Source organism: Lynx rufus, unplaced genomic scaffold (assembly GCF_022079265.1).
Source record: "Lynx rufus isolate CCGP_SWC_20201006 ecotype Redwood Valley unplaced genomic scaffold, mLynRuf1.p SCAF_18, whole genome shotgun sequence".
Lineage (NCBI taxonomy): Eukaryota > Metazoa > Chordata > Mammalia > Carnivora > Felidae > Lynx > Lynx rufus.
The window spans coordinates 41,794,972-41,820,064 of NW_025814832.1; the positions used below are offsets into that span (position 1 = coordinate 41,794,972).

The 25,093-nt window shown below is 44.6% G+C and overlaps 3 protein-coding genes across 7 annotated transcripts in view; all 3 read left to right on the forward strand.

The window, feature by feature from the left end:
* The window catches only part of LOC124513569 (tRNA modification GTPase MnmE-like), a 78,851-nt gene extending 64,785 nt beyond the window's left edge, over positions 1–14,066 (forward strand). For all 5 annotated transcript variants that reach the window (XM_047081697.1, XM_047081698.1, XM_047081699.1 and 2 more), the window contains 3 exons: positions 3,958–4,011; positions 5,329–5,433; positions 13,824–14,066. In XM_047081697.1, the coding sequence (XP_046937653.1) occupies positions 3,958–4,011; positions 5,329–5,433; positions 13,824–13,891 (227 nt within the window). In that variant the 3' untranslated portion in view covers positions 13,892–14,066. The remainder of the gene's footprint in view (positions 1–3,957; positions 4,012–5,328; positions 5,434–13,823) is intronic.
* The window catches only part of LOC124512839 (leucine-rich repeat-containing protein 37A3-like), a 340,529-nt gene that overhangs the window by 313,983 nt on the left and 1,453 nt on the right, over positions 1–25,093 (forward strand). The window contains exon 20 of the mRNA XM_047080445.1: positions 23,458–23,529. Within this exon, the coding sequence (XP_046936401.1) occupies positions 23,458–23,490 (33 nt within the window). The 3' untranslated portion in view covers positions 23,491–23,529. The remainder of the gene's footprint in view (positions 1–23,457; positions 23,530–25,093) is intronic.
* On the forward strand, positions 14,258–14,865 carry LOC124513574 (leucine-rich repeat-containing protein 37B-like). Its single transcript, XM_047081708.1, has one exon. The coding sequence runs from the start codon at positions 14,332–14,334 to the stop codon at positions 14,863–14,865; it is 534 nt and encodes a 177-aa protein (XP_046937664.1). The 5' UTR covers positions 14,258–14,331.

Sequence of the window (25,093 nt, forward strand, 5' to 3'; positions counted from 1 at the left end):
AAAAATATACAACTGTTTGGGTAACGACAAACATCCATATACTGGTATTGCAAAGCTCTTATTACAAGAATAATTCTTATTCCAGTTCAAAGACTTTTTCAACAAGAAGACTATATGACAGTCTTGTAATTTAGAAGTAACTATGTATCAAAATCTCTTGGGCACCTGGCTGGTTCAGCAGGCTAAGCGTCTGACCCTTGATTTTGGCTCAGGTCATGATCTCACAATTCATGAGTTCAAGCCCCATATCAGGCTCTGTGCTGATGGTGCGGAGCCTGCCTGGGATTCTCTCTCCCTCTCTCTCTGCCCATTTCCCACTTGCTCTTTCTCTCTCTCAAAATAAATAACTTAAAAAAAAAGAATCTCTGTACATCAACAGATGAAGTAAAGATAAGCACCTGTGGGAAATGCTATGTGAATATCTCTGAATCAAGAACAATATCTTGCTAGTAATGAAAAGACTGCAGACCCTGGCCACCCCCACCCCCCCCCAAAAAAAAAGTTGTTCAAAAGCATGTCTGGAGATTTTGAACAAATCCAGACAAGCATGAAGAAGCGTGTCTGGAGCTGAGCCATGGTGAGAAGTATAGACAAGACTTGTCTACAGAAACATAGAGGGTAATAGTCAGACAACAGGTGGTCTGCTCTCTTAAGACTACAAAAAGAGGCAGCTCAAAATTAGCTTGCACACTTTCTTTCCTGGGGTCTCCTCAGCAATGAAAAACCACAAGGCTCCGGGGTTTTCTATATAGAGTATTGTGTCATTTGCAAATAGTGAGTTTTACTTCTTGCTTACCAATTTGGATGCCTTTCATTTCTTTACGTTGTCTAATTGCTGTGGCTATGACTTCCAGTACTATGTTGAATAAAAGTGGTGAGAATGGACATCCTTGTCTTTGTTAGCCATGGAGTTTTCATACGTGACCTTTATTATGTTGAGGTGTGTTCCCTCTAAAACTACTTTGTTGAGGGCTTGTGTCATGAATGGATGTTGTATTTTATCAAATGCTTTTTCTGCATCTAGTGAGATGATCGTATGGTTTTTATCCTTTCGTTTGTTGATGTGATGTATGACGTTGATTGATTTGCGAATATTGAACCACCCTTACATCCTAGGAATAAATCCCACTTGATCATGGTGAATGATTTTTTAAAAGTATTGTTGGGTTCTGTTTGCTTAGTATTTTGTTCAAGATTTTTGCATCTATGTTTATCAGAAATATTGGCAGTGGTGTCTTTATCCGGTTTTAGTATCTAGGTGATACTCACCTAATAAAATGAATTTGGAATTTTTCCTTCTTCTATTTTTGGAATAGTTGGAGTAGAATAGGCATTAATTATTCTTTAAATGTTTGATAAGATTCACCTGTGAAGCCATCTGATCCTGGTCTTTTGTTTGTTGAGAGTTTTTTAGTTACTGATTTAATCTCCTTGCTGGTAATCATTCACTTCAAATTTTCTATTTCCTCTTGCTTCCATTTTGGTAGGTTATATGTTTCTAGGAATTTATCCATTTCTTTTCAGTTGTCAATTTGTCGGCGTATAGTTTTTTCTAATATTCTCTTATAATTGTTTGTATTTATGTGGTGTTGTTTGTTATTTCTCTTCTTTCACTGGTGATTTTGTTTGTTTGAGTCCTTTCTCCCTCCCTCTCTCTCTCTCTCTCTTTTGATGATGAGTCTGGCTAGTTTATCAATTTTGCTGATCTTTTAAAAGAACCAGCTCCTACAAATCTATAAAGAACTTATCAAACTCAACTTATCAACTCAGTGAAGAAATGGGCAAGAGACATGAACAGATACTTTTCCAGTGAAGACATGGCTTCCAATGAAGATGGCTAACAGACACATGAAAAGATGCTCAACATCACTCATCATCACGGAAATACAAATCAAAACCACAACGAGATACCACCTCACGCCTGTCAGAATGGCTAACATTACCAACTCAGGAAACAACAGATGTTAGTGAGAATGCAGAGAAAGGGGAACACTTTTGCACTGTCGGTGGGAATGCAAACTTGTGTGGCCACTTTGGAAAACAGTGTAGAGTTTCCTCAAAAAATTAAAAATAGAACTACCCCATGATCCAACTGCACTACTAGGTATTTACCAAAAGGATACAAAAATGCTGATTCAAAGGGGCACATGCACCCCAATGTTTCAGCAGTACTGTCAACAATAGCCAAATTATGGAAAGAGCCCAAAGGTCCACCGACTGATGAATAGATAAAGAAAATGCAAAATATATATACAATGGAATACTATTCAGCAATCAAAAAGAATGACCTTTTGCCACTTGCAAGAACGTGGATGGAGATACAGTGTATTATACTAAGGAAAATAAGTCAGAGAAAGATAAATATCATAGGATTTCACTCATGTGGAATCTAAGAAACAAAGCATGTGAACATAGGGGAAGGGAAGGAAAAAATAAGATAGAAACAGGGAGGCAAATCATAAAAAGATTCTTTTTAAAAAATTTTTTTAGTGTTTATTTATTTTTGAGAGAGAGAAAGACAGAATGTGAGCAGGGGAGGGGCAGAAAGAGAGGGAGACACAGAATCTGAAGTAGACTCCAGGCTCTGAGCTGTCAGCACAGAGCCAGACATGGGTGAACCCATGGACCTTGAGATCATGACCTGAGCTGAAGTCAGACACTTAACCACCACCCAGGTGCCCCCCATAAAAGATTCTTAAGAGAGCGGGAAGCAAAGTATAAGAGCATCTTAATGGCAGAAAACAAACTGAGGGTTGATGGAGGGAGGTGGGCGGGGGATGGGCTAAATGGGTGATGGGCATTAAGGAGGGCACTTGTTGGGATGAGCACTGAGAGTAATATGTAAGTGATGAATCACTAAATTCCAACTCCTGAAACCATTATTACACTATATGTTAACTAACTTGGATTTAAATAAATTTTTTTTTAAAATTAAGGGGCACCTGGATGGCTCAGTTCATAAGGCATCTGACTTCAACTAAGGTCATGATCTCACAGTTTGTGAGTTCGAGCCCCACATCAGACTCTCTGCTTCAGCACAGAGCCCACTTTGGATCCTCTGTCCCCCTCTCTCTCTGCCCTTCCTCCATTCATTCTCTCTCTCTCTCTCAAAATAAATAAATCAACTTAAAATCTTAAAAATAAATAAATAAATAAGTAAATAAAATTTAAAAACTTTAAAAAAAATTTTAATATGAAATTTATTGTCAAATTGGTTTCCGTACAACACCCAGTGCTCATCCCAACAGGTGCCCCCATCAGTGCCCATCATCCACCCTCCCCACCCTCCCGCCCCCCCATCCCCCCATCAACCCTCAGTTTATTTTCAGTTTTTAAGAGTCTCTTATGGTTTGGCTCCCTCCCTCTCTAACTTTTTTTTTCCTTCCCCTCCCCCATGGTCTTCTGTTAAGTTTCTCAGGATCCATATGTTTTCACAACATATGGTATCTGTCTTTCTCTGTATGACTTATTTCCCTTAGCATGACACTCTCCAGTTCTATCCACGTTGCTACAAAAGGCCATATTTCATTCTTTCTCATTGCCACGTAGTATTCCATTGTGTATATAAACCACATCTTCTTTATCCATGAAAACACTCAAGAAATGTTAATGGCAAATAGAGGGAAGATGCAAAGTCCCTTGCTCAGTATCTGTGCTAGATGCAAAGTTCACCAAAAACAAAACCAGCTGGCCTCTATAAATGATATATTTTGCCATGCTTATAAGAAAGTATCTGGAGATAGTACGTTTGTCATATTCAGACCCTGTGTTCAAGGAACATGACCCAAATGCCATTGTCCTTCTTACTAATAAGGAATCAAGCACTCAAAGCAGAAAATATAAATTTAAGGTGAACACAAATTATTTAGTAGAATATATGGACTTTCACTGGGCCCTAAGTCCCAATTTTCCTAACACTTATGTCTTGGTCTGAATGTTTTATGTTTTGTATTACAGCTGATGGAAATGTTTCTCTGAAAAAAGTGATGAGTGATGTGAAAGCAGTTACAGGCAAGTTACAAGTTATCATAAAGATTAAAATTCTAATTCTTTAATGACATTTTCCTGTTTTCAGTGAACACATAATCCATAAGTATAGTACTCATTTCCATGACTCCACCTCAATGAAGTAGCTAGAATAGTTCCAATACCATTGCATCAACACATGGTTGTTTCCTTATTCCTTTACCATGCCTCCTTGTTGAGATAGCACTATTCTGAATTTTATATTGTTCATTATTCTTTTTAAAAAGAATAGTTGTATTACCTATATAATAATAGCATAGTATTTCATTTTGTTTCATCTGCCTCTATAAAAATGCTATCACAAATAGTGTGCAGTGTTCCCTAACCCTAATAATTTGCAGGTTCTATAACTTGTTTTTTAAGATCATTGTGAGAAATCTATAAAGAAAAGCAAGAAATCATTGTCCAAAAAAGTCAGCATAGTGATTACCTCTAGAGAAAGACTGTGGATAGGGATTGGGAAAGAGTATGACAGACCCCCAGAGTGTTGTCATGTTCTATTTCTCACCTGCATGGTGGTTACAAAGATGTTGTTCCAAGTGCTTATGTCTAATTGCCCAAAGTCAATCTTTGGGTTGTCTGGATTAAAATTTTTTTCTCATTTCTCAGTAGCAAGTCCTATATCCTCTAAAATACTTGCCTATAATAATGCTTCTGATCCTCACCACTGGGAAAAAACTTGAAAATCTGTATCAAGGATAAACAAACTACAGCCCATGGACCAAATCTAGTCCTCTGCCTCTTTTTATAAATAAAATTGTGTTAGAACACACTTGTATTCCTCATTTATGTATTATTAATGGCTGCTTTTGTGCTACAACAGCAGAGTTGAGTAGCTGTAACAGAGGCTGTATACCCTGCAGAACCTAAAATATTTACAATCTCGCCCTTTACAGATAAAGTTCGCCAATCCTTGATCTAGATCACCACAACAATAGTTGAAGTAAAAACTGGGGTATATTGTTCAAAGAATCTAATAATTTGGGGGGGGGGAACCGAGAGCAATATTAAGTTAACCTTTATATTCTAATTAGCAAGACATTACCTAAAAAGCCCAGTTTACTGAGAATTGTGCTTTCTTATCCCCAGTGTTAAGAAAGTGCACCTTTCCCTTAGGGACAAGGGAATACATTCTAATTCTTTGCCTGCCCTTTACTCCACCAAGCAGGTCTTGTGCTTTTGCTTTTTACCTAGCAGTTGGGGAGAGTGATGTTTAAACAGGGGCAGTTTTGTTTCATCTTTTTGAATACTTAGGTAATTCTTAATATTGTCAACGATACTTGCCATTTCTGTTTTTTGAAGGAGAAAAAGTTAACGTCAAAGATCTGAAAAATATTCTGGAAGACATTGGGATAGAATTCACACCTAAAGAATACCTGGAACTGGTGAAAAATCTTCAAGTTGATGGTAAGCATTTCAAATACTCTTAGAGCCTTCAAGGGAGGTGGTCCTGTGTGTTTAAAACAACTTTTTAAAAAAGCACTATAATTATTTTTCCTTCCCTTCCCCTATGTTCATCTGTTTGGTTTCTTAAATTCCTCATATGACTGAAATCATATGACATTTGTCTTTCTCTGACTGACTTATTTCACTCAGCATAATACATGCTAGTTCCATCCACATTGTTGTAAATGGCGAGATTTCATTCTTTCTGATCACTGAGTAATATTCTATTGCATGTATATACAGCACATCTTTATCCATTCATCAGTCGATGGATATTTGGGCTCTTTCCATAATTTAGCTATTGTTGATAGCCCTGCTATAAACATTGAGGTGTATGTACCCCTTAGATTCAGCATTTTTGTATCCTTTGGATAAATACCTAGAAGTGCAATTGCTGGGTCATAGGGTAATTCTATTTCTAATTTTTAGAGGAACCCCCATACTGTTTTCCAGAGTGGCTACACCAGTTTACATCTCCACCAACAGTGCAAAAGTATTCCCCTTTCTCCGCATCCTCACCAACATCTGTTGTTGCCTGAGTTGTTAATGTTAGCCATTCTGACAGGTGTGAGGAGGTATCTCGTTGTGGTTTTGATTTGTATTTCCCTGATGATGAGTGATTTTGAGCATCTTTTCATGTGTCTGTTAGACATCTGGATGTCTTCTCTGGAAAAGTGTCTATTCAAGTCTTCTGCCCAAACCATAAGAGACTTAAATACAGAGAACAAACTGAGGGTTCCTGGAGAAGAGGTGTGTGGGGAGGTGGACTAAATGGGTGATGGACATTAAGGAGGACACTTGTTGGGATGAGCACTGGTGTTATGTATAAGTTATGAATCACTAAATTCTACTCCTGAAACCAATACTACATTATTTGTGAACTGCTTGAATTTAAATAGATTTTTAAAACTATACTTATTACATATTCCTAATTTTAAAACAACAACAAAAAGAAGGTCTAAGAAATTTTATTTTATTTTATTTTTTTTAATATATGAAATTTATTGTCAAATTGGTTTGCATACAACACCCAGTGCTCATCCCAAAAGGTGCCCTCCTCAATACCCATCACCCACCCTCCCCCTCCCTCCTACCCCCATCAACCCTCAGTTTGTTCTCAGTTTTTAACAGTCTCTTATGCTTTGGCTCTCTCCCACTCTAACCTCTTTTTTTTTTTTTTTCCTTCCCCTCCCCCATGGGTTTCTGTTAAGTTTCTCAGGATCCACATAAAAGTGAAACCATATGTTATCTGTCTTTCTCTGTATGGCTTATTTCACTTAGCATCACACTCTCCAGTTCCATCCACGTTGCTACAAAAGGCCATATTTCATTTTTTCTCATTGCCACGTAGTATTCCATTGTGTATATAAACCACAATTTCTTTATCCATTTATCAGTTGATGGACATTTAGGTTCTTTCCATAATTTGGCTATTGTTGAGAGTGCTGCTATAAACATTGGGGTACAAGTGCCCCTATGCATCAGTACTCCTGTATCCCTTGGATAAATTCCTAGCAGTGCTATTGCTGGGTCATAGGGTAGGTCTATTTTTAATTTTCTGAGGAACCCCCACACTGCTTTCCAGAGCGGCTGCACCAATTTGCATTCCCACCAACAGTGCAAGAGGGTTCCCGTTTCTCCACATCCTCTCCAGCATCTATAGTCTCCTGATTTGTTCATTTTGGCCACTCTGACTGGCGTGAGGTGATATCTGAGTGTGGTTTTGATTTGTATTTCCCTGATAAGGAGCGACGTTGAACATCTTTTCATGTGCCTGTTGGCCATCCGGATGTCTTCTTTAGAGAAGTGTCTATTCATGTGTTCTGCCCATTTCTTCCCTGGGTTATTTGTTTTTCGGGTGTGGAGTTTGGTGAGCTCTTTATAGATTTTGGATACTAGCCCTTTGTCCGATATGTCATTTGCAAATATCTTTTCCCATTCCGTTGGTTGCCTTTTAGTTTTGTTGGTTGTTTCCTTTGCTGTGCAGAAGCTTTTTATCTTCATAAGGTCCCAGTAATTCACTTTTGCTTTTAATTCCCTTGCCTTTGGGGATGAGTCGAGTAAGAGATTGTTACGGCTGAGGTCAGAGAGGTCTTTTCCTGCTTTCTCCTCTAAGGTTTTGATGGTTTCCTGTCTCACATTCAGGTCCTTTATCCATTTTAAGTTTATTTTTGTGAATGGTGTGAGAAAGTGGTCTAGTTTCAACCTTCTGCATGTTGCTGTCCAGTTCTCCCAGCACCATTTGTTAAAGAGACTGTCTTTTTTCCATTGGATGTTCTTTCCTGCTTTGTCAAAGATGAGTTGGCCATACGTTTGTGGGTCTAGTTCTGGGGTTTCTATTCTATTCCATTGGTCTATGTGTCTGTTTTTGTGCCAATACCATGCTGTCTTGATGATGACAGCTTTGTAGTAGAGGCTAAAGTCTGGGATTGTGATGCCTCCTGCTTTGGTCTTCTTCTTCAAAATTCCTTTGGCTATTCGGGGCCTTTTGTGGTTCCATATGAATTTTAGGATTGCTTGTTCTAGTTTCGAGAAGAATGCTGGTGCAATTTTGATTGGGATTGCATTGAATGTGTAGATAGCTTTGGGTAGTATTGACATTTTGACAATATTTATTCTTCCAATCCATGAGCAGGGAATGTCTTTCCATTTCTTTAAATCTTCTTCAATTACCTTCATAAGTTTTCTATAGTTTTCAGCATACAGATCTTTTACATCTTTGGTTAGATTTATTCCTAGGTATTTTATGCTTCTTGGTGCAATTGTGAATGGGATCAGTTTCTTTCTTTGTCTTTCTGTTGCTTCATTATTAGTGTATAAGAATGCAACTGATTTCTGTACATTGATTTTATATCCTGCAACTTTGCTGAATTCATGTATCAGTTCTAGCAGACTTTTGGTGGAGTCTATCGGATTTTCCATGTATAATATCATGTCATCTGCAAAAAGCGAAAGCTTGACTTCATCTTTGCCAATTTTGATGCCTTTGATTTCCTTTTGCTGTCTGATTGCTGATGCTAGAACTTCCAACACTATGTTAAACAACAGCGGTGAGAGTGGGCATCCCTGTCGTGTTCCTGATCTCAGGGAAAAAGCTCTCAGTTTTTCCCCATTGAGGATGATGTTAGCTGTGGGCTTTTCATAAATGGCTTTTATGATCTTTAAGTATGTTCCTTCTATCCCGACTTTCTCAAGGGTTTTTATTAAGAAAGGGTGCTGGATTTTGTCAAAGGCCTTTTCTGCATCAATTGACAGGATCATATGGTTCTTCTCTTTTTTTGTTTGTTAATGTGATGTATCACGTTGATTGATTTGCGAATGTTGAACCAGCCCTGCATCCCAGGAATGAATCCCACTTCGTCATGGTGAATAATTCTTTTTATATGCCGTTGAATTCGATTTGCTAGTATCTTATTGAGAATTTTGGCATCCATATTCATCAGGGATATTGGCCTGTAGTTCCCTTTTTTTACTGGGTCTCTGTCTGGTTTAGGAACCAAAGTAATACTGGCTTCATAGAATGAGTCTGGAAGTTTTCCTTCCCCTTCTATTTCTTGGAATAGCTTGAGAAGGATAGGTATTATCTCTGCTTTAAACGTCTGGTAGAACTCCCCTGGGAAGCCATCTGGTCCTGGACTCTTATTTGTTGGGAGATTTTTGATAACCGATTCAATTTCTTCACTGGTTATGGGTCTGTTCAAGCTTTCTATTTCCCCCTGATTGAGTTTTGGAAGAGTGTGGGTGTTTAGGAATTTGTCCATTTCTTCCAGGTTGTCCAATTTGTTGGCATATAATTTTTCATAGTATTCCCTGATAATTGTTTGTATCTCTGAGGGATTGGTTGTAATAATTCCATTTTCATTCATGATTTTATCTATTTGGGTCATCTCCCTGTTCTTTGTGAGAAGCCTGGCTAGAGGTTTGTCAATTTTGTTAATTTTTTCAAAAAACCAACTCTTGGTTTCGTTGATCTGCTCTACAGTTTTTTTAGATTCTATATTGTTTATTTCTGCTCTGATCTTTATTATTTCTCTTCTTCTGCTGGGTTTAGACTGCCTTTGCTGTTCTGCTTCTATTTCCTTTAGGTGTGCTGTTAGATTTTGTATTTGGGATTTTTCTTGTTTCTTGAGATAGGCCTGGATTGCAATGTATTTTCCTCTCAGGACTGCCTTCGCTGCGTCCCAAAGCGTTTGGATTGTTGTATTTTCATTTTCGCTTGTTTCCATATATTTTTTAATTTCTTCTCTAATTGCCTGGTTGACCCACTCATTCGTTAGTAGGGTGTTCTTTAACCTCCATGCTTTTGGAGGTTTTCCAGACTTTTTCCTGTGGTTGATTTCAAGCTTCATAGCATTGTGGTCTGAAAGTATGCATGGTATGATCTCAATTCTTGTATACTTATGAAGGGCTGTTTTGTGACCCAGTAGACGATCTATCTTGGAGAATGTTCCATGTGCACTCGAGAAGAAAGTATATTCTGTTGCTTTGGGATGCAGAGTTCTAAATATATCTGTCAAGTCCATCTGATCCAATGTCTCATTCAGGGCCCTTGTTTCTTTATTGACCGTGTGTCTAGATGATCTATCCATTTCTGTAAGTGGGGTGTTAAAGTCCCCTGCAATTACCACATTCTTATCAATAAGGTTGCTTATGTTTATGAGTAATTGTTTTATATATTTGGGGGCTCCGGTATTCGGCGCATAGACATTTATAATTGTTAGCTCTTCCCGATGGATAGGCCCTGTAATTATTATATAATGCCCTTCTTCATCTCTTGTTACAGCCTTTAATTTAAAGTCTAGTTTGTCTGATATAAGTATGGCTACTCCAGCTTTCTTTTGGCTTCCAGTAGCATGATAAATAGTTCTCCATCCCCTCAGTCTGAATCTAAAGGTGTCCTCAGGTCTAAAATGAGTCTCTTGTAGACAGCAAATAGATGGGTCTTGTTTTTTAATCCATTCTGATACCCTATGTCTTTTGGTTGGCGCATTTAATCCATTTACGTTCAGTGTTATAGAAAGATATGGGTTTAGAGACATTGTGATGTCTGTAGGTTTTATGCTTGTAGTGATGTCTCTGGTACTTTGTCTCACAGGGTCCCCCTTAGGATCTCTTGTAGGGCTGGTTTAGTGGTGACGAATTCCTTCAGGTTTTGTTTGTTTGGGAAGACCTTTATCTCTCCTTCCATTCTAAATGACAGACTTGCTGGATAAAGGATTCTCGGCTGCATATTTTTTCTGTTTAGCACACCGAAGATCTCGTGCCAATTCTTTCTGGCCTGCCAAGTTTCAAAAGAGAGATCAGTCACGAGTCTTATAGGTCTCCCTTTATATGTGAGGGCACGTTTATCCCTTGCTGCTTTCAGAATTTTCTCTTTATCCTTGTATTTTGCCAGTTTCACTATGATATGTCGTGCAGAAGATCGATTCAAGTTACGTCTGAAGGGAGTTCTCTGTGCCTCTTGGATTTCAATGCCTTTTTCCTTCCCCAGTTCAGGGAAGTTCTCAGCTATAATTTCTTCAAGTACCCCTTCAGCACCTTTCCCTCTCTCTTCCTCCTCTGGGATACCAATTATGCGTATATTATGTCTTTTTAGTGTATCACTTAGTTCTCTAATTTTCCCCTCATACTCCTGGATTTTTTTATCTCTCTTTCTCTCAGCTTCCTCTTTTTCCATAACTTTATCTTCTAGTTCACCTATTCTCTCCTCTGCCTCTTCAATCCGAGCTGTCGTCGTTTCCATTTTGTTTTGCCTTTTGTTTAAAGCGCTTTTCAGCTCCTCGTGACTGTTCCTTAGTCCCTTGATCTCTGTAGCAAGAGATTCTCTGCTGTCCTCTATACTGTTTTCAAGCCCAGCGATTAATTTTATGACTATTATTCTAAATTCACTTTCTGTTATATTATTTAAATCCTTTTTGATCAGTTCATTAGCTGTTGTTATTTCCTGGAGATTCTTCTGAGGGGAATTCTTCCGCTTGGTCATTTTGGATGGTCCCTGGAGTGGTGAGGACCTGCAGGGCACTTCCCCCGTGCTGTGGTGTATAACTGGAGTTGGTAGGCGGGGCCGCAGTCCGACCTGATGTCTGCCCCCAGCCCACCGCTGGGGCCACAGTCAGACTGGTGTGTGCCTTCTCTTCCCCTCTCCTAGGGGCGGGATTCACTGTGGGGTGGCGTGGCCCCTCTGGGCTACTTGCACACTGCCAGGCTTGTGATGCTGGGGATCTGGCGTATTAGCTGGGGTGGGTAGGCAAGGTGCACGGGGGCAGGAGGGGCAGGCTTAGCTCGCTTCTCCTTAGGTGATCCACTTCAGGAGGGACCCTGTGGCAGCGGGAGGGAGTCAGATCCGCTGCCGGAGGTTTGGCTCCACAGAAGCACAGAGTTGGGTGTTTGCGCGCAGCGAGCAAGTTCCCTGGCAGGAACTGGTTCCCTTTGGGATTTTGGCTGGGGGATGGGCGGGGGAGATGGCGCTGGCGAGCGCCTTTGTTCCCCGCCAAACTGAGCTCTGTCGTCCGGGGGCTCAGCAGCTCTCCCTCCCTTTGTCCTCCAGCCTTCCCGCTTTCCGAGCAGAGCTGTTAACTTATGACCTCCCAGACGCTAAGTCGCGCTTGCTGTTGGAACACAGTCCGTCAGGCCCCTCCGCTTTTGCCAGCCACACTCGGGGGCTCTGCTTGGCCGGCGGGCCGCCCCTCCGCCCCGGCTCCCTCCCACCAGTCCGTGGAGCGCGCACCGCCTCGCCGTCCTTCCTACCCTCTTCCGTGGGCCTCTCGTCTGTGCTTGGCTCCGGAGACTCCGTTCTGCTAATCCTCTGGCGGTTTTCTGGGTTATTTAGGCAGGTGTAGGTGGAATCTAAGTGATCAGCAGGATGCGCGGTGAGCCCAGCGTCCTCCTACGCCGCCATCTTCCCTCTCTCCTCGCCAAAATAATTTCTAAAAGAAAATACTAATGTGCCACATACAGAATGTTAAAAAAAAAAAGGAGCAAAAATGTGTTTCATGTCATTGAGAGCTTAATTTGGGGCTAGATTTGTGAATTTTTTTTTTAGATTTTTTTTTTAATGTTTATTTATTTTTGAGAGTGAGAAAGAGCGTGAGCTGGGGAGGGGCAGAGAGAGAGGGAGATGCAGAATCTGAAGCAGGCTCCAGGCTCGGAGCTGTCAGCACAGAGCCTGATGCAGGGCTCGAACTCACAGACTGCGAGATCATGACCTGAGCCGAAATCAGGCACTCAGCCAGCTGAGCCACCCAGCCGCCCCTAGATTTCTGAATATTTGACTCACCCCACCATTGCAAAGTTTGTTTTGAAGGGAAGAGAGTGGAGAAAGAGAAGATGGTTACTTTCTGAAAAAGCACTGGAAGATTTTTCGTGCAAAATAATAATGTTAATTGAATCTAAATCAAACCAGTCGAGGAAACTTCAGACGTTTCCAAGTTTAGGCTTTAAGAAGTCTAGCTTCCTGGGGTGCCTGGGTGGCTCCATAGGTTGAGCATCCGACTCTTGATTTTGGGTCAGGTCACGATCCCAGAGTTTGTGGGGTCAGCCTCACGTCGGGCTCTGTGCTGAGCGTGGAGCCTACTTGGGATTCTCTCTGTCTCTCCCTCTGTCCCTCTCCTCCGCTCACGCTTTCTGTCTCTCAGGGAAAAAAAAAAATTAAAAAAAAAAAAAAGTCTAGCTTCCTGAAAAAGGTGAAAAGATGAGAAAAAGACTCAGCATCGCTGCTAAAGATTTCAGAAATCTGATTATAACAACAGATCCATTCCTACACGAGGCCAGTCTTGGAATCAGTTCCATATAAAAACTATTCCTGTGTGCTAGACATTGGGATTAAGATAAAAACCCCCTCTCTCTTGCATTTTACATGCTAGAGGTTGTGCCAGACCATAAGCAAGGACTAAAAATACATTATAAAAGGGGCTGTGAAGGAAGTAAACTCAGTGCTAGTTACAGTATTTCAAGAAAATTGTTTAACATGCTGACTTTAACATCCTAAGTGCCTTCTCCATGTGGGCACACAGAGTGGACCTCTGAAAAGTGGCCTTGTTACTTTTTCTAGATCAATGGCTATGTCCAGTCAAGATGAGATGGGGGAAGTTTTCCCACCCAGTGTAAATAAAGGGCTAGAATTGGTTTCCGGCCCTCTTTCCCAGAATGAATTGCTCAGCGCTCCCCCAAAACTCCTCCTACAGACATTTTGGGGCCATCGCAGATTCAGTGGTAGGCCCCCATCTAACAGAGTGGTGAGTTAATAATCAGCCATGGGTATTGAGAATTTAGAGGAAATGGCAACATTTTAGAATATCTGACTGTGAAGTGTGTTCCCCTTCCCATCGCCCTAACTGGTGCTTATTTTTCAGGTCAGCTACTTTTCTTGGAAGCAGTATGGCCAGGGGGAGGAAGAACGTCTCTCGGATTTAAGCTTTGAAGACCAAGAGTTCAAATTGCTAGAGCTGGACTAGCATTTTTTAATTTCCCAGGATGCCAGGTCCTGTGGCTTCCTTGGAAGCTCTGCTCCACTCCCCCACCCTTCCACCCCTCAGAGCTGCGGGAGTCCGGGGCCACCCAGATCTGAGTCCAAGTACTACCTTGCTGTGAGCAGCCCGGGGGGGGGGGGGGGGGGGGGGGAGAGGGGGGGGAAGGGGGGGAAGGGGGTAGTGCGGGGGGGGGGGTGGTGAGGGAGTGGTGGCCTTTGCAGGGTGGAGGGAGGCCTGGGCCCCAAGTGATTCTGGGGAAAGGGCCCGCTCTGGTGGTGCGGAGCCCATCTCCAGGGAGCTAATAAAGGTGGCGTAAATAAAGGGTGGGACGTAGGCGGGGGAGGGGCGCGCAGTTGCTAACAGTGCGCGCGCGCATCACGGGGCTGCCATAATGGTTTGGCTCCCGCTCAGGGCCCAGCGCCAGTACCCCACTCGCCTGGGTCGCTGCGCCCCGGAGCCTCCGCAGGTCATGTCCCGGCTGCGCCTGTTGGCCCCACTGCTTGTCCTTATGTGGCAACCGTTGTGGCTGCTGGTCCAGGCAGCTCAGCCTCCGGAGTGGGCCCTGGACCCTGCCCAGCTGACCGCCGACCCCATGGAGCCGGCTGAGCCCTGGTCTTCGCGCTCGTCTGATCCCCCACCCGAATCGCCCCAGGTACTTACACCCCCAGCTGAGCCGGTGGGCTTGAATTACCTGGGGTCCTCTGCTCCGGCCCAGATGTTGGCCCCGCCTAAGGAGTTGACTGAGACTTTGGTTCCATTCCTGGACACGGATTCCGTTGGAGAACTACCCCCAGGGCCAGATGAGGATCTGAATGACCAGCTAACCCAGCATCAAAGGCTCCCAGAGGTGGTTCCAATGCCAGGTTGGGATCAGAATCAGACCATAGCTCCGCCTCCTCAACTCAAAAGTAAGACTAAAACTTAGGTTTAGATCAGGCCGAAGATCACCAATCATTTGAAATACTCGTTCCATTTCTGGATAGTCAGAGTTCAAAGCCAACAAAGTTTATTGTTTCACCCCTAAACCTGAAGAAAGATCTAGCTCAGCATCGAAGGCTTGCCAAAGTTGTTGGAACTCCAAACCAATCTGCAAATAAAGAGCACCTACAACAACAGCTGCAGGATGATTATTTAGATTCCAATATGGGTCTCCTATATCCTGAGGAGAACCTACCTATGGGTTTCCCAGGGGGACCAGATCAACTTCCAAACTTCTCTGAGGAGGCTGAAATTCCTCCACCCTTGCAGAAGACCCCAAGTCATCTAGAGTCCCCTGAGGAAGCTGAATCTTTTTTGCCCCAAGGGGAGGCTCAGGCTCAGCATCCAGAGCCCCCTGAAGAGACAGAAACATCTCTACTTGAGCAGGAGGCTCCATCTCCGTGTCCAGAGTCCCTTAAGGATGGAAATTCAGCAAACCCACAAGAGGCCCCAGCTGAGCCTTCAAGTACCCCTGAAGAGGTCGAACCTTCTTCAGTCCAGCAGGAAGCCTCAGCTCAACCTACAGAGGCCCCCGAGGAAGTGGAACCTTCTCCAACCCCCCAGGAGGCCCCTGCTCAGCCTCCAGAGCCATCTAAGGACATCATATCTCAACTGTTAGCACATCATGAAGTAAATGTGCTGTCTCCAAGTCAGAGTGAAGCTCAGAAGCCAAGCTTCCCCAATGTCACTGTTAAACCTCTGGATCTTACCATAACTCTAACTCAGCCTGCGGAGCACCCTAAGGAGGCTGGACCTACCCCAGTCCAGCAGGAGGCCCCTGCTCAGCCTGCAGAGCGCCTCGAGGAGGTTGAGCCTACCCCAGTCCAGCAGGAGGCCCCAACTCTAGTTCCAGAGTTCCCTATCGAGTATTTAACTCAACTTGCATAAGTGATGAGGTGACATCTCTACCTCTAGGTCAGTATCCAGATTATTTAATGTTTCCCAGGGTTACAGGCAAGCCTTTAGATGTGGAATTTACCACAACTCCAGGGCCTGATAAAGGTGTTGAATCTTCTATAGCCCAGCAAGAGGCCCCACCTCAGCCTCTTGAACATACTGAGGAAGCAGAACTTTCTCTAACCCAGCAAGAGACCTCGGTTAAGCCTCCAGAGGAGGTTGAGCCTTCAAGTGAGCAGGAGACCCCAGGTCAGCCTTCCGAGCCTCCTGGGGTGATTGATCCTTCTCTAAGGCAGCAGGAGACCCCAGCTCAGCCTTCAGTGCCTCCTGAGGAAGCTAAGCCTTCTCTAAGCAAACAGGAACCCCCAGCTCAGCTTCCAGACCCTTTTGGAGAAGCTGAACTTTCTCCAACCCAGGAGGAGGTCTCCGCTCAGCTTGCAGAGCTCCTTAATGAGGCAGAATCTTCAACCCAGCAGGAGACTCCAGCTCAGTCTCCAGGGGAGATAGAATCTTCTGCAACCCTGCAAGAGCAACCAGCTCAGCCTCCAGAGCTGCCTTCCAGGGAGGTGGAACCTTCTCCAACCCAGCAGGAGCACCCAGCTCAACCTCCATGGCATCATAAGATGACAGTTTCACCTCCAGGTCACTACCGTGATCAACATTTAAACCTGCCCAATGTCAGTTTGAAACCTCCAGATGTGCATCTTACCATGAGTGCAGAACCCACTACAGAGGTGGGACCTTCTCCAGTTCAGCACGAGACTATAGCTCAGCCCTCAGTGCCTCTTAATGTGGAACCTTTTGAAACCCAGCATGAAGCCCCAACTCTGCCTCCACAGTCCCCTGAGGTTGAATCTTTGCCAGTTCAACAGGAGACTCCAACGCAATCTCCAGAATCTACCACACAGGAGAAACTTCCAACACAGCAGGAGACCCCAGTTCAGTATCCAGAATATCCTGGAGAAGTTGAACCTTCTACAACCCAGCAGGAGGCCCTAGCTCAGCAATCACAGGCCCCTGAGGAGGGTGAATCATCCTCAACCCAGGAGGAGGCCCCGACTCAGCCTCCAGAGGCCCAGGAAGAGGGTGAACCTTCCCCTCTCCAGGAGGAGGGCCAGGGTCAGCACCCACAGGCCTCCGAGGGGAGTGAACCACCTACAACCCAGGAGGAGTCCCCAGCTCAGCATCCACAGACCCCTGCGGAGGTTGAGCCTTCTTCAACCCAGCAGGAGGCTCCAGCTCAGTATCCTCAGGCATCAGAGGAGGGTGAGCCTTTTCCAACCCAACCAGAGACCCCAACTCAGTATCCAGAGCCCCTTGAGGGGACTGAACCTTCTCCAGCCCAGTCAGAGGCCACAACTCAGCATCCAAATCCCCTTGGGGAAGTTAAACCTGCACCCTATCAGGAGGCCCCAAGTCAGCATCCACAGACCTCTGAGGAAATTAACCCTTCTGCCACTCAACAGGAGCCTTCTGGTGAGGTTGAACCTTCTCCGACCCAACAGGAGGCCCCAGCTCACTCTCCAGAGCATCAGGTGGTGACAGTTTTTCCTCAAGGTCAGAATCAAGCTCAGCTCCTGCTGTTGCCTAATGTCACTGTTAAACCTGTGGATCCTTCAGTTACCATGACCTCAGAATCCACTAATGAGGTTGAAGCTTCTCCACTCCGAGAAGAGGCCTCAGCTCAGTCTGGAGTGTCCCCTGAACAGTTGGAACCTTCTCCAACCCAGCAGGAGGTCCCACATCAGCATCCAGCGCCCCCTGAAAATGTTGAATCTTCTCCAGTCCAGCACGAAGTCTCAACTCCACCCGAAGATTTTCCTGAGGAAATTGAACTTTCTCCAAGCCAGCAGGAGAGCTCAGCTCTGCCTCAAGTGCCTGTTGCAAGTATAGAACCTTCTCCAATCCAGCAAGAGGTCCCAGCTCAGCAACCAAAGCCCAATGACGGGGTCGAGTCTTTTCCAGTTCAGTATGAGCATCCAGCTCAGCCTCCAGGGTCCTCTACAGATGTTGTAGCTCAGTCTCCAGTACAGCATGAGGTGACATTCTCACCTCCAGGTCCAGGTGAAGCTCAGCATCCAGTGTCGCCTAATATCACAGTTAAACCTGTGGATCTGAGGGTTTTCATAAGTCCCCAGGCAACTAAGGAGGTTAAACCTCTTCCAGAGCAGCAGGATGTCCCTGCTCAATCTCCTCCTGAGCAAGTTGAATTTTCTCCAGCTCAGTCCAAGCGTCTTTCCCAGTCTCCAGAGCCCCCTGAAGATGAGTCTTCTCCAGGCCAACAAGAGGTCCTAGCTCAGACTCCAGACCCCCCTAAGGCTGTGGAACCTGCTTCAGGCCAACAGGAGGCCCCAGCTCAGTCTGTAGTCCCCCAGCTGGCCCCAGCTGTATCTCCTGAGCCCCCTAAGGTGGTAGAACCTTCTCCCACACCACAGGAGGCCCCAGCTCAGCCTTCAGAGCCTCCTGAGAAGGTAGAACCATCTCCAGTTCAGCAGGAAGTCCCAGCTCAGCCTTCAGAGCCCCCTAATGAGGCAGAATCTTCTCCAACCCCGCAGGAGGCCCTGGTTCAGTCTCCTGTCCCCCAGCAGGCCCCAGCTGTATCTCCTGAGCCCCCTAAGGAGGTAGAACCTTCTCCCACACTGCAGGAGGCCCCAGCTCAGCCTTCAGAGCCCCCTAATGAGGCAGAGTCTCCAACCCAGCAGGTGGCCCCAGCTCAGTTTCCAGTCCTCCAGGAGTCCCCAGCTATATCCCCTGAGCCCCCTAAGGAGGTGGAACCTTCTCCCACACCTCAGGAGGCCCCAGCTCAGCCTTCAGAGCCCGGTAATGAGGCAGAATCTTTTCCAACTCAGCAGGAAGCCCCAGTTGTATCCCCTGAGCCCCCTAAGGAGGTAGAACCTTCCACACAGCAGGAGGCCCCACCTCAGCCTTCAGAGCCTCCTGAGAAGGTGGAACCATCTCCAGTCCAGCAGGAGACCCTATCTCTACCTCTCGAGCCACTTAAGGAGATAGAACCTTCTCTAACACAACAGGAGGTACAAGCTCAGCCTTCAGAGGCCCCTGAGAAGGTAGAACCATCTCCAATTCTGCAGCAGGCTCCAACTCAACCTCCGGAGCCCTCTAAGGAGGCAGAAACTCCTCCAGCCCAGCAGGAGGCCCCAGTTCAGCCTCCAGAGCCACCTGAGGAGGTTGTAGCACAACCCCCAGTCCATAATGAGGTGACAGTTCCACCTCTAGGACAAGAGCAAGCTCAGCATCCAAACTTGCCCAATGTTACTGTTCAGCCTGCTGACCTGGAGCTTACTGTAACTCCAGAACCTACTGTGGAGGCTGAGCATTCTACAATCATGCAGCAGACTATAGCTCCTCCAGAGGACACTGAGGTGACCCCTCCACATCCAGAGCAGGTCCAGGCTCAGCATCCAAATTTGACTGAAGTCAGAGTTCAGCCTTTAGACCTGGAACTGACCATAACTCCAGAACCCACTACAGAGGTTGAAACTTCAACCACGCAAGAGATCCCAGGTCACCCTTCAGAACCACCTAAGGAGGTTGTAGTTCAGCCTCCACTGTTTCGGGAGGTGACAGTTCCAACTCCAGGTCTGGATCAAGCTCGTCATCCATTGTCACCTAATGTAACAGTTCAGCCTTTGGACCTAGAGCTTACCATAACTCCAGAACCCACTATGGAGGTTAAAGCTTCTATAGCCCTGAAGAAAACTACAGCTCCTCCAAAGGACCTTGAGGTAACATTTGCACATCTAGAGCAGGTTCAGGTTCAGCATTCAACCTTGAATAAGGCCAAAACTCAACAGACCCCAGATCAGCCTCCAGAGCCGCCTACGGAACTTGTAGCTCAACCTCCAGTATATCAAGAGGCAGCAGTTCCAACACCAGATCAGGATCAAGCTCAGCGTCTGTGGTTGCCGAATGTAACAGTTCAGCCTTTGGACTTGGTGCTTACTGTAACTACAGAACCCCCTACGGATGTTAAACATCCCTCAGCCCTGCAGCAGACTACCGCTCCTCCAGAGGACCTTGAGGTGACATTTCCACATTCAGAGCACATTCAGCATCCAACCATAACTAAAGTCACAGTTAAACCTTTGGACCCAGGGCTTCCCATAACTCCAGAATCCACTACAGAGACTGAACCTTCTCTAACCATGCAAGAGACCCCAACCCAGCCTCCAGAGCCACCTAAGGAGGTTGTTCAGTATCCATCCCAACAGGAAGTGACAGTTCCTACTCCAAGTAAGGATCAAGTTCAGCAACCAACATTGCCCAGTGTCACAGCTCATCATGTGGACTTGGGGCTTACCATAACTCCAGAACCTACTACAGAGGCTGAACATTCTACACCCATGAAGGAGACTACAGCTCCTCCTCCAAAGGACCTTGAGGTGACACTTGCACATCCAGAGCAGGTTCAGAGTCAGCATCCAAACCTGACTGAAGTCACAGTTCCACCTCTGGACCTGGAACTTACTGTAACTGCAGGATCCAGTGTGGAGACTGAACCTTCTCCAACCACGCGAGACACCCCAACTCAGCCTCCAGAGCCACCTAAGGAGGTTGTAGTTCAATATCCATTCCAGCAGGAAGTGACAGTTCCAACTCCAAGTAAGGATCAAGGTCAGCATCCAGCATCACCCATCATCCCATTTCGTCATGTGGAGCTTACTATAACTCCAGAACCTATTACGGAGGCTGAACATTCGACAACCCTGAAGAAGACTACAACTCCTCCCCCAAAGGACCTTGAGGTGACATTTGCACATCCAGAACAGGTTCAGAGTCAACATCGAAACCTGACTGAAGTCACGGTTCCACCTACGGACCTAGAAATTCCTGTAAGTCAGCAACCAGAGTCATTTGAGACAGGTTTTCCTCCAACAACTCAACATTCTGTGGTGCATTTTGTAAACTATACCTCAGAAAAGGCATACACAACTTTAACTTGGCAACCAGAACAGAATGCCACCACACACCTCAAAATATGTGAGCGTTGTACCTGCAAAGATGAGACACTGTCGTGTGTTGGTCTCAGCCTACAGCAGAGGCTCCGCAGAGTGCCCGTGCCGGAGCCCGACACCTACAACGGCACCTTCACCATCTTGTAAGAATCGCCTTTACTTGTTTGTTCTCTGTCTCCTGCTTGACATGGCAGTCTCTTCCTCAATGTCGTCCTGGGCCTTCCTCATCTCCCCAACCACGTTGACTGACTTTCTGTTTTTACCTTTTCTTTGTCAACTATCCCTTATCTTCATTTTCCTTTTTACTACTGTTCGCCCTTCTCCCATCTTTTACTTGTAATTGTCCTTATTCTTTTTCCTTATCCAGTTTTTAGCCCCATTATTTCATTCCTTAACCTCTACTCTCCCATTTTTGCTCCATCCTCTATAATAGGATACAACAGAGTAGTGAAGAGTAGAGATCCTGGAACTAGATTGCCTGCGTTTGGGCCGAGGTCTGTCATCTATTAGCTTTGTGACTCCGTTTCCTTTTCTGTGAAATGGAAATTATGATAGTTACCATCTCATGGGATTATTGTGAGATCCAGATGAGGTAATACATATGAAGCACTTGGATCAGTGCCTGGCAAAATATGAGTGTTAGCTGCTATTATTTTGATTCCCCAGACCTCATCTTTGACCCCCGGCCTTCCACATACAGTACTCAGTTTGGGCCCAACCCAAGAGTAAGTACGATGGGCGCCACACTAGGATGCAATCGTCTTCAGAACATGAAATGACAGGTGGGAAGAAAGGAAATGGTCATAAAAAGGGAGGTGGCATGTAATTAAGTACTAAAAGAGGTACCATGGGTATTGGAATTCAGCAGACTCTGTAATCAGTGGAGTATGGAGGTCAGGGAGAGCTGCATGGATAAGCTAACACTTTAGCTGAGACTTAAAGAGTGGCTCTGATGTGTTAAATAGAGAAAAAATGGGTATAAGTCTAGGCAAAGGCACGGCTGCAGGAATGATCAGGAATCAAGAATTAGGTTTAGCAGTTAAAGATCCAATTACGAGAAACCTTGACTATCAGCTAGAGAGGTTTGAACGTTACATTCTGAGTTCTAGAGAGCCACTGAAAGTTTTCAAGCATGAGATACAGACCATTGAAACAAGACGATTATTTTCAGTTCCCCATGTAGGGCGATCTGGAGAGGAGAGCTTGGTCCAGCGAGACCAGATAGAATGTTCTAACAAAACCTGGGAGTCAAGTAACAAGGGGCCGAATCAGAGTGGCTGAAAAGAGTAGAAAGAAAAGCCTTGAGAGCACTGCAAAGGAGGAAGTGACAAGATAGACTAACTGATGACAGTCGCGGGTGGGGTGTGCACGGGAAAGAGAAAACTCAGATATTACTCTGAAACTTCTGTCCCAGATAAGGAGAATGATGGAAGTTGAGGCATCTTTTACCAGGGAACATAGAGCAACCAGAAGGCTTCAGGTTGACTGGAAATGTCCACCAGGCACATGGGCAGATGGGTATCTGTTTTGAATTTATTCCTGACTCCCCTGAAAAAAAATGTGTATATAAACTGACCAGGCAAGCTGTTGCTGAGGGAAGAGGACAAAACTAAAGGTAAAGGTTCAAAGTCATACGCAGAGTTAGCGGTTGAAACTGAACCTCAGGCATTTAATAGCTTCTTTTAAACATATGTAATTCATGGATACATGAATTATCATGGATACTTTTTTTTTGTTTTTAATGTCACAGGTATAGAGGATAAAACGTGAAAATCCCACCCCACCCTCCCTACCACTCATAAGATAACTCCTGTCACCTTTTTGGTGTGTGTCCTTCCTTCCCATCTCTTTCCTTTGCATTTTTTCCTAATTTCCTAATGAGGGGATACTTTTTAATTCCTTGCCCAGTGATTTGTTGCTTTTCCCTATGCAATATGTCTAAGAAATCTTTCCATGTTAGTTATTCTAATTTCTAACTTCCCTTATCCTTCTAACACCTAGAGAGGTTTCAGTAGAGGGCTTCTTTACATTTGTTTGCTGATAATGGTAAATTTTTTACCATTTTTTTCGTTGAATTCTTATTTTCTCATTGATTTGTGGAAGGAACCATTTTATTTTATTTATTTTATTTAAAAAAAAAATTTTTTTTTTTAACGTTTATTTATTTTTGAGACAGAGAGAGACAGAGCATGAACGGGGGAGGGGCAGAGAGAGGGAGACACAGAATCTGAAACAGTCTCCAGGCTCTGAGCCATCAGCTCAGAGCCCGACGCGGGGCTCGAACTCCTGGACCGCGAGATCGTGACCTGGCTGAAGTCGGACGCTTAACCGACTGCGCCACCCAGGCACCCCAAGGAAGGAACCATTTTAGACACATAAGTGATTTGGGGGAAAAAAATACTTGCCTCCAGAGTAATTAACAGGCGTTATGTACCCAAGGAATGGAACAAATAGGAAGTTCAGGTTCTAAGGAGCTGCCTTGTTTGTGCCAGTGGCCCCACGCTAGCTCTTTATTAATTGCACCACCTGGGATGCTGATAGCTGCGGAAAGTAGAAAGTTGGCATTTACTGCATTGGAATATTCCCCACAAGGTTGCCAGTGATTCTCTTATTTATTCCGTTCATTCCTTTCCTACCTATTCAAGGATCTGAACTGTGTTTCTTCACAGAAATTTCCAAGGAAACTCTATTTGTTACATTGATGAAAATGTATGGAAGGGATACCGTTGGGCTGAGAAACTGTGAGTATATTCTCTCCAAATACGAATACCAAAAAAAAACAAAAAACAAAAAAAACTAACTGCATTCTAAGGTCCTTCTTGGTCCAGAACTTTGAAGTCAGTAGCTCTGAGGAAAGGTGTTTCCCCTTCCATATCCCAACTCAACCTCTACCGATTGCAATTCTGTGTTAATTTTTTTTTTACGTTTATTTATTTTTGAAACAGAGAGAGACAGAGCATGAACGGGGGAGGGTCAGAGAGAGGGAGACACAGAATCTGAAACAGGCTCCAGGCTCTGAGCTGTAAGCACAGAGCCCGACGCGGGGCTCGAACTCACGGACCGCGAGATCATGACCTGAGCTGAAGTCGGCCGCTTAACCGACTGAGCCACCCAGGCGCCCCATCTGTGTTTATTTTAAAAATTAAATTTGGCAGGTTCCCTTTAAAGTTAGAATCAATTTCACCATCCCCTAGTCAGACCATGCCCTTTCCTACTTTTGTTGGTGACTTTGCCCACTTGAAATTCCTTTATTTCACTCTGCTGGTGGAAGTCCCATGAGCCTTCAAAAGCCAACTCGAGTTCATCTTTCTTCACAAAGCCTTCCCCGAATACTGTAATACTCCTGGACCTAGTCCTTCTGTGAGATTGTCACCATTTGTTAGGGTCTACAGTGACGCATTCCCCTCCCCTGATAACAAAAATATGCTAAACAGTTTGTTAAAAGGCAGCTCCTCAAGAGAGAAATATCAAGGTCATGGATCAGAGCAGAGATATGTAAGGCTTCCTGGTCTCTCAGACTTGAGTAAAACCTGACTGGATGTATTAACTGCTAAGGAGAAACATGTCTGTCTTCTGGAGGGTTGGTCAGTAGTAAAAGCATAGAAATGGTGAGGCAGAGACCAACATGGGCAGTGCCCACCTAGCCTTGCCTAAGAGTAGAGATGGCACCTCAGGCAGCAGATGAGAGTCAGGCCCACCAGCCGGGCTGTGCCCGCGGGGCAGATGGATGGATCTAGCTACCTCAGTCCTTTCCATTAAACACTGGATTCAGCTAATTACTTTTCTTCCACTTCTCTTCTCACCAAATAGCCTTCTGATTATACTTCAGTGTGCCACAGAGGCCTGTCTCCACAGGAGGTAATGCCCAATCATGTAGACACAGATGCCCTATCTATGGAACGGATGTTTTCCTTATTGTCAAGTCATGACCTGACATTCTGATTTTGATCAATCCTGTGACATTGGTAAGGTGATATTGCCTCCATGTAGAAAGAAGTACGTTCTCTCTTGATGAGATCAGAGTCTGATTTCTCAGCCTAAGAGCCTAGGAACTAGCGTGGGGTCAACTTACCATGACCTCTGGGAAGAGAAATCATTGGCCATTGTCCAGTCCGTACTCTGCATCTTCAGGTGGCCTGCAGCCTTTTGCTTTTGGGGAAGTTCTATAAACTCCTATTGCTGTTTTAAATTCCTATGTGGTTTAACCTTGTGTTTATATTTTTTTATGTGGTTTCATTATTTCGTCTCCCTACTTAGATGATACACTTTTTGAGGTCAGAGACCATGCAGTTTCTTTCCTGTAGT